General features: G+C 49.5%; 1 protein-coding gene across 1 annotated transcript in view; it reads left to right on the plus strand.

The window, feature by feature from the left end:
• Window positions 1-7,500, plus strand: part of LOC128355634 (metabotropic glutamate receptor 7-like) — a 274,376-nt gene that overhangs the window by 254,065 nt on the left and 12,811 nt on the right. Inside the window, exon 8 of the mRNA XM_053315952.1 lies at window positions 5,847-6,782. Coding sequence (XP_053171927.1) covers window positions 5,847-6,782 — 936 coding nt within the window. The remainder of the gene's footprint in view (window positions 1-5,846; window positions 6,783-7,500) is intronic.

Consider the following 7,500-nt stretch of genomic DNA (forward strand, 5'->3'; position numbering starts at 1 on the left):
ATCAGCAGATAAACAGCAGGTGGCGCTTTAATTCTCCAGCCACTAAAACAAAAGAAGAAGAAGAAAAGAACGACATTAAAAACCAGTCAGTCGAAGCTGAAACGATGGAGAGAAAAAAGAATCGCAAATTATATTTTGTACAACAAGCAAATTATTATTATTATCCTTAAAATGAAAACAGATGTAATGACTCCTAAAAAAACCCTAAATAAAGGTTTAGAAAAATATTCTATAATATATAAAATAAACTTCTGAAATGAGGCCAACCAGGAAGTAACTTAGAGCTGCATTCTATCAAAAGGCCACCAGGGGGCGACCGTCTCTATACAAGTCAATGGAGAATTCACCAACTTCTCACTTGATTTCTAACCTCAGTAAACGTTTTCAAAATGTGTTTATGGTCTCAATCGCTAGTTTAAAGCCTTCTTCAATGCAGTATGATGTTCATTTGGGACATTTTGGCCTCCCTGATTTTATATGTGACGATAAAGCAGGGTATGCATTAGGGCGTGGCTACGTCCTGATTGACAGGTTGATTGACCAATGTCCTCGAGATCCAGCCCTCGTAACCATAGCAACCTCCCCGTTCAGCCCATGGCCCCGCCTCATGTCCATATAAGTAGAATCTGTGTTTTTATTTTTCCCAGCATGCACCTGAAATTTTCAAGATGGCGCTGCCTAGATTAGAAACTATTGGCTTCCGAGCAGCAGTCCACAAACCAATGGGTGACGTCACGGATGTTACGTCTGTTTCTTCTTTACAGTCTGTGGTTATAACTCGCGGTGGAGGGTTTAAGAGCAGAGTGAGACCTCTCGCTGCAGATCTCTCCAGCAGCTGTGACGCCTCTTCAGAGAGCAGAGTGAATTATTGAAGCCCTGCTGACCGTTGCCGCGGCTGCAGCAGACAGATGGCTGCTGCTCTCAGTCCTCTCACATGATTCAGATCTCAGTGTGAAGGGTTAGGTGTGAAATGGACCAAAATGTGTTCGAGGCAACAGCTGGTTAACAACGCTCCTAACGAAGGAGAAGAAAGAGAGGAACACCAGCCGTGCCTCCTCCTCCTCTCCTCCTCCTCCTCCTCCTCTTCCTCCCCCCTCCTCCTCCACCAACTTTTCCTCCACCACTTCCTCCTCCACTACTTCCTCCTCCTCCTCCCCCTCCTCTTCCTCCTCCTCCTCCTCCTCTTCCTCTCCCTCCTCCTCCACCAATTCCTCCTCCTCCTCCTTCTCCCCTCCTCTTCCTCCCCCTCCTCCTCCAACACTTCCTCCTCCTCCTTCTCCTCCTCCCCCTCCTCCTCCTCCTCCACCACTTCCTCCTCTTCCCCCTCCTCCTCTTCCATCTCCTCCTCCTCCTCCTCTTCCTCCTCCTCTTCTCCCCCTCCTCCTCCACCACTTCCTCCTCCTCCTCCCCCTCCACCACCTCCTCCTCTTCCTCCCCCTCCTCCTCCACCACTTCCTCCTCCTCCTCCTCCTCCTCCCCTCCTCCTCCACCACTTCCTCCTCCTCCTCCTCTTCCTCCCCCTCCTCCTCCTCCTCCTCTTCCACTACTTCCTCCTCCTTTTCCTCCACCACTTCTTCCTCCACCACTTCCTCCTCCTCCTCTTCCACCACTTCCCCCTCCTCCTCCTTCTCTTCCTCCCCCTCCTCCTCCTCCTCCTTCTCTTCCTCCCCCCCTCCTCCTCCTCCTCTTCCACTACTTCCTCCTCCTCTTCCTCCCCCTCCTCCTCCACCACTTCCTCCCTCCTCCCCCTCCTCCTCCTCCACCACTTCCTCCTCCTCCTCTCCTCCTCCTCCTCCTCCACCACTTCCTCCTCCTCCTCCTCTTCCTCCTCCTCCTCCTCCACCACTTCCTCCTCCTCCTCTTTCCTCCCCCTCCTCCTCCACCACTTCCTCCCCCTCATCCTCCTCCTCCTCCTCCTCCTCTCCTCCCCTCCTCCTCTTCCTCCTCTTCCTCCCCCTCCTCCTCCACCACTTCTTCCTCCACCACTTCCTCCTCCTCCTCTTCCTCCCCCTCCTCCTGCTCCTCCTCTTCCACCACTTCCTCCTCCTCCTCCTCCTCCTCCTCCTCCTTCTCTTCCTCCTCCTCCTCCTCCTCCTCCTCCACTACTTCCTCCTCCTCCTCCTCTCCTCCTCCTCTTCCATCTCCTCCTCCTCCACCACTTCATCCTCCTCCTCCTCCTCTCCTCCTCCTCCTCCACCACTTCCTCCTCCTCCTCCTCCTCCTCCTCCTCTTCCTCTTCCTCTCAGCCGGCCTTCAGGAGGAAGATTAGCGTTTTGTTTGGAGTCCTGAATTAAACGGGCTTCATCCTCTCAGGTTATCATCTCAGCTGTTTGGTAGCTCACAGGAAGCCTGGGGAGAGTCTGGCTGATAAAGGAGAGGAGATAACATCCACCTGTTTTTTTTCTCTTCCTCCGGAGCGTGGCCGCCGGCTGCTGGTTCGGACTCGGTAGATAATGTGTGTGAGGAATCGCCTGTGTGTGTAATTGATCAGCTTTGGGTCACAGAAGCATCTGAAATCCCTCCAAGTGCTTTTTTTTCAATCCTTCAAACACAAACCTGCTATCTGCCAAAATGATCAGCAGCACAGCACAATGACGGAGCTTTAGCCCCCCCGAGGTCTGAGAGGGGGACCGACCTGGCTCCTCCACCCGGCCCTCCACCCAGCCCTCCACCCGCTCCTCCACCTGTTTTCCATTAGCTTCATTTAATATAAAAAGTTAGGAAGGAAGGAAAGAAGGAAGGACAGGAGGAAGGAAGGAAGGAAAGAAAGAAAGAAAGAAAGAAGGAAGGAAGGAAGGAAGGAAGGAAGGAAGGAAGGAAGGAAGGAAGGGAGGAAGGAAGGAAGGAAGGAAGGAAGGAAGGGAGGAAGGAAGGGAGGAAGGAAGGAAGGAAAGAAGGAAGGGAGGAAGGAAGGAAGGGAGGAAGGAAGGAAGGAAGGAAAGAAGGAAGGACAGGAGGGAGGGAGGGAGGAAGGGAGGGAGGAAGGAAGGAACAATCTAAGGAAGGACGGAATGAAGGAAGGAAGGAAGGACAGGAGGCCCTCCTCCCGGTCCTCTTCCCGGCCCTCCATCAGCCCTCCTCCCGCTCCTCCACCCGGTCCTCCTCCTGGCCCTCCACCTGGCCCTCCTCCCGCTCCTCCTCCCGGCCCTCCACCTGAACCTCCTCCCGCTCCTCCACCGGTTCCTCCTCCCGCTCCTCCACCCGGCACTCCACCCGCTCCTCCACCCGGCCTCCTCACAGCCCTCCTCCCGGCCCTCCTCCTGGCCCTCCACCTGGCCCTCCTCCCGCTCCTCCTCCCGGCCCTCCACCTGGTCCTCCACCCGGTCCTGCTGCTCCGCTCAGACTCCACATATCTGCTTATTAAACATTAAATATTCAGGACACTTCTGATGAATCTGATGCTTCACTTGTCAAATATAATATCAGGAATAATCGGATAGTTTATTTGTTAATATTCTGCTCGGCTGCTGCAAACAGAAAACTCTTTTTTTTAGGATTTGGCTCTTTTTTTTTTTTTTTTGGATGTTAAACAGCTGCTAAAGGTTTGTTCTGCAGCAGTGAAATGAAAGCAAAGCGGTGCTACTGGGTTTAATGTGAGGCGTTCATGTGTAGGAATGTAAATGTAAATGAATGCAAACATCTGCTGAAGATGATTCATCAGAATAACGTCTTCATCATCATCATCATCATCATCATCATCACAAACCGTGAAAAACTAAACATCCAAACATCAACGAGTAGAGAAAGAAAGAAAGAAAAAGCAGAGTGACAGTTTACAATATACAGTATATATAATTAGGGCTGTCAAACGATTATTTTTTAATTGAGATTAATCGCAGTTTCTATAGTTAATCGTGATTAATGGCGTTTTGAATGTCATGTTTAAAATCCTGTTATTTTCCATTTGAAGGCAGTTTTAAGCCCATAAAGTAAAGCATTTCTTACCAGAGTGTCTTAACTGGGAATCAATCACGGCTCTGCTGCGACTCCCACACTCCAAAATGGTCCTTTGGTGGAGCTGAGGCTGGCTTGGCTGCACCTGGGTGTTTAGCTTGGAGGTGCTAACTCAAACTCCACGTACTCCGGTGGTAGTTAAACTCCGTTTGACACAGGTTGCATTTTACTTTTGACTTGTCAACTGAAGCGTCTGGAAGTGTTTTAAAGTTAAACAAGCCGTTCAAAAGTCCAGTAGCTCTCTTACTTTCCATCAGCGCGGTAGGTTTACTGCAGGAGGCCACTTCAAAGCATAGCGCTACAGCTAGAGGAGCCGTCTACGGGGGGGTAGAAGGGACAAAAAGGCTTGACACATTAAAATGAGATTAAAAACATTAACACGTTATGGATTATATTAATCTAATCGCGGTTAACACGTTAACTCTGACAGCCCTATATATAATACATATATATATATAAGTATAAAAGCATTAAATATACAGAGAAAGAGTGAAAGTAGTAGAAGTTTTGAGCAGTCAGTCGGACATTAATCATCCTGCATGTTGATGAGCTGCAGTAGATGTTTAACTTCAGATCAGTGGCTGAACGAGCTCTGAAACATCCGTCAGAGGTTTTTTCTCTTTTGATTGTTTTAGTTAACATAAAATATAAAATACAGTTTAAAGGTTAATAACTGTGACTGCAGCTGCTGGCAGGAAATCATGCAGGAACAGAAATAACACACTGATGGGTTTTTTTCTCTCTGTGATAAAAACGCAGCTGCAGACGTTAAATCTCAGTTTCCCTCCTCGTGCACGTACGTGCACATGAAACCAAAACACTAAACTTTCAGCAGAGACACATTTCTTCTTTTGTTACAGGAAGAATTCAGCTGATTAAATAGAACAAGTTATCAGCTGACTAACATTAACAGTTTACCTTTTCCTTTTAGTGCACGTTTAATACGAGCTCGGGTCATAAATACATGCACAGTAAAGGACCGCTCATGTAAATTGGGGCCTCTCCAACTGCTTTTCTCCTAACTTTGTCTGTCAAACTTAAATACCTATTACCTTTGGCTTCTCTGTGTGAGTGATGAACATACTGTAAGCTGTGTTTAGAGGAATGTTATAAAAAGGCCAACAGATGCAGAATGAACAATGAGTGTTCAGTAAGTGTTCACTAACTGCTAATTGGCGATGGCTTGGCTGTGTTTGGGGAGGGTTTTTAGTGATGGAAGGTTGTGCATTGAGGAAGAAGTCCATCTCCTGAGCTCGGCTGCAGAAAAGTAATCCAGCCGTTTGAAACCTCGTATTCAGTTATTATCCAACCTTTATCAGATCTCTGAGTCTGAGCAGAAGAAGAGCTTCAGTGTCAAACTCATTTCAGGAAGACAGGTAGGAAAGATGGATGTAAAGAAAGAAGGAAGGAGGGCCGGATTGGACCCCTCTGAGGGCCAGTTCTGGCCCACGAGCCGCATGTTTGACATCCCTGCTGTAGAGTATTAAAACAATAAGGAGAGATGACTTGTTGAAAAAAACCTTGATAAAATAATGATTCAAAGCAGCCGGGGGGGGGGGGGGGGGTGTTTATCCTCATAACTCACCAGGTAATTATTTTGGGGGCGGGGGTGGGGGGGCAACCTGTAGATATGTTCTTGTACTATAATTCTCTCTGAATAGGTCTGGTCTTACAAACCTGCCCGATAGTCTCAATAAGTCTGGATATAAAATGCTGCTGGTTCTCTTTAGTTTAATCTGAACAGCAAAGTCTCTGCTGGAGGCTAGCAGCTCCAGGTGCATCGTGGGTAATGTAGGCACCAGGTTTTAACACTGAAGAAGAAGAACATGTGGATTAAATAGCTGATATGTGGTTGTGCTGCATGGATAAGTGAGTGTGTCCTGTCTCTGCAGATGGAGGACATGCAGTGGCCTCGAGGCGAGCAGGACGTCCCCAGCTCCGTGTGCAGCCTTCCCTGCAGGACCGGCGAGAGGAAGAAGGTGGTGAAGGGGATGCCGTGCTGCTGGCACTGCGAGCCCTGCGACGGCTACCAGTACCAACACGACGAGTTCACCTGTAAGCTCTGCTCCTACAACATGAGGCCCAACGCCAACCGCACCGCCTGCCAGCCCATCCCCATCATCAAGCTGGAGTGGCACTCTCCGTGGGCCGTGATCCCGGTCTTCCTGGCCATGCTCGGCATCGTCGCCACCATCTTCGTCATGGCGACGTTCGTCCGCTACAACGACACGCCGATCGTGCGAGCGTCGGGCCGCGAGCTGAGCTACGTGCTGCTGACCGGCATCTTCCTCTGCTACATCATCACCTTCCTCATGATCGCCAAGCCGGACGTGGGCGTGTGCTCGTTCCGGCGGATCTTTCTGGGTCTGGGGATGTGCATCAGCTACGCCGCCCTGCTCACCAAAACCAACCGCATCTACCGGATCTTCGAGCAGGGTAAGAAGTCGGTGACGGCGCCGCGGCTCATCAGCCCCACCTCGCAGCTCGCCATCACCTCCAGCCTGATCTCGGCGCAGCTGCTGGGCGTGCTGATCTGGTTCGGCGTGGACCCTCCGAACACCGTCATCGACTACGACGAGCAGAAGACGGTGAACCCGGAGCTGGCGCGCGGCGTGTTGAAGTGCGACATCACGGACCTGCAGATCATCTGTTCTCTGGGTTACAGCATCTTACTGATGGTGACGTGTACTGTTTACGCCATAAAGACGCGCGGCGTTCCCGAGAACTTTAACGAGGCCAAACCCATCGGCTTCACCATGTACACCACCTGCATCGTCTGGCTCGCCTTCATCCCCATCTTCTTCGGAACGGCGCAGTCGGCAGAAAAGGTAAGAACGGCTCGATGTGAGAGAGAGGAGGAGGAGAGGCTTTATGTTCCTTCAGTTTAATATTAATACTAAGAATTTCAAGCTTTAGATAAATGAAACGTGCATTTTGGGAAATTGGTGTAAAATCCTTGAGGGAACAAAGAGATGACTCCACTTCTTCTTCTTCTACTTCTTCTTTTTATACTTTTTTAAACAACAGTTAAACAGTTAATGAGGAACATTTACATCAGATTTAAATCAGACATGTTGGATCCTGCACATTAAATACACTAACATACATAGATGTGTGTTCATACATATCGTAGCCTGTTTATGAGTCAGTGACTAATGAGAGTCGACAATATGAGCTGAAGAGTCAGAGTGATTTTTGATGTTTGTGTCGTACAGAATGAATCGTGTTAGTTTACGAGCTGGAGGCGTTTCGTGGTTTTGTGGTTTCGTGTTTGTCGTCTCGTCCTGATGAGGAAACGTAACGTACGGTAAAGGTTTTCTAATGTAACGGAGAGCAGCTGAGATCCTCAGGAGTGACGATGTGTTCTGCTCCTAAGACTCCTGAAACTCCTCAGAGACTCAGAGACTCAGAGACGCTTCCAGCAGCTGATTCCTGCAGATCGGTTTCACCATCAGACGCTCGGTTTCACCATCAGACGCTCGGTTTCACCATCAGACGCTCGGTTTCACCATCAGACGCTCGGTTTCACCATCAGACGCTCTGAGA

The sequence above is a fragment of the Scomber japonicus genome, chromosome 3 (genome assembly GCF_027409825.1).
Source record: "Scomber japonicus isolate fScoJap1 chromosome 3, fScoJap1.pri, whole genome shotgun sequence".
Lineage (NCBI taxonomy): Eukaryota > Metazoa > Chordata > Actinopteri > Scombriformes > Scombridae > Scomber > Scomber japonicus.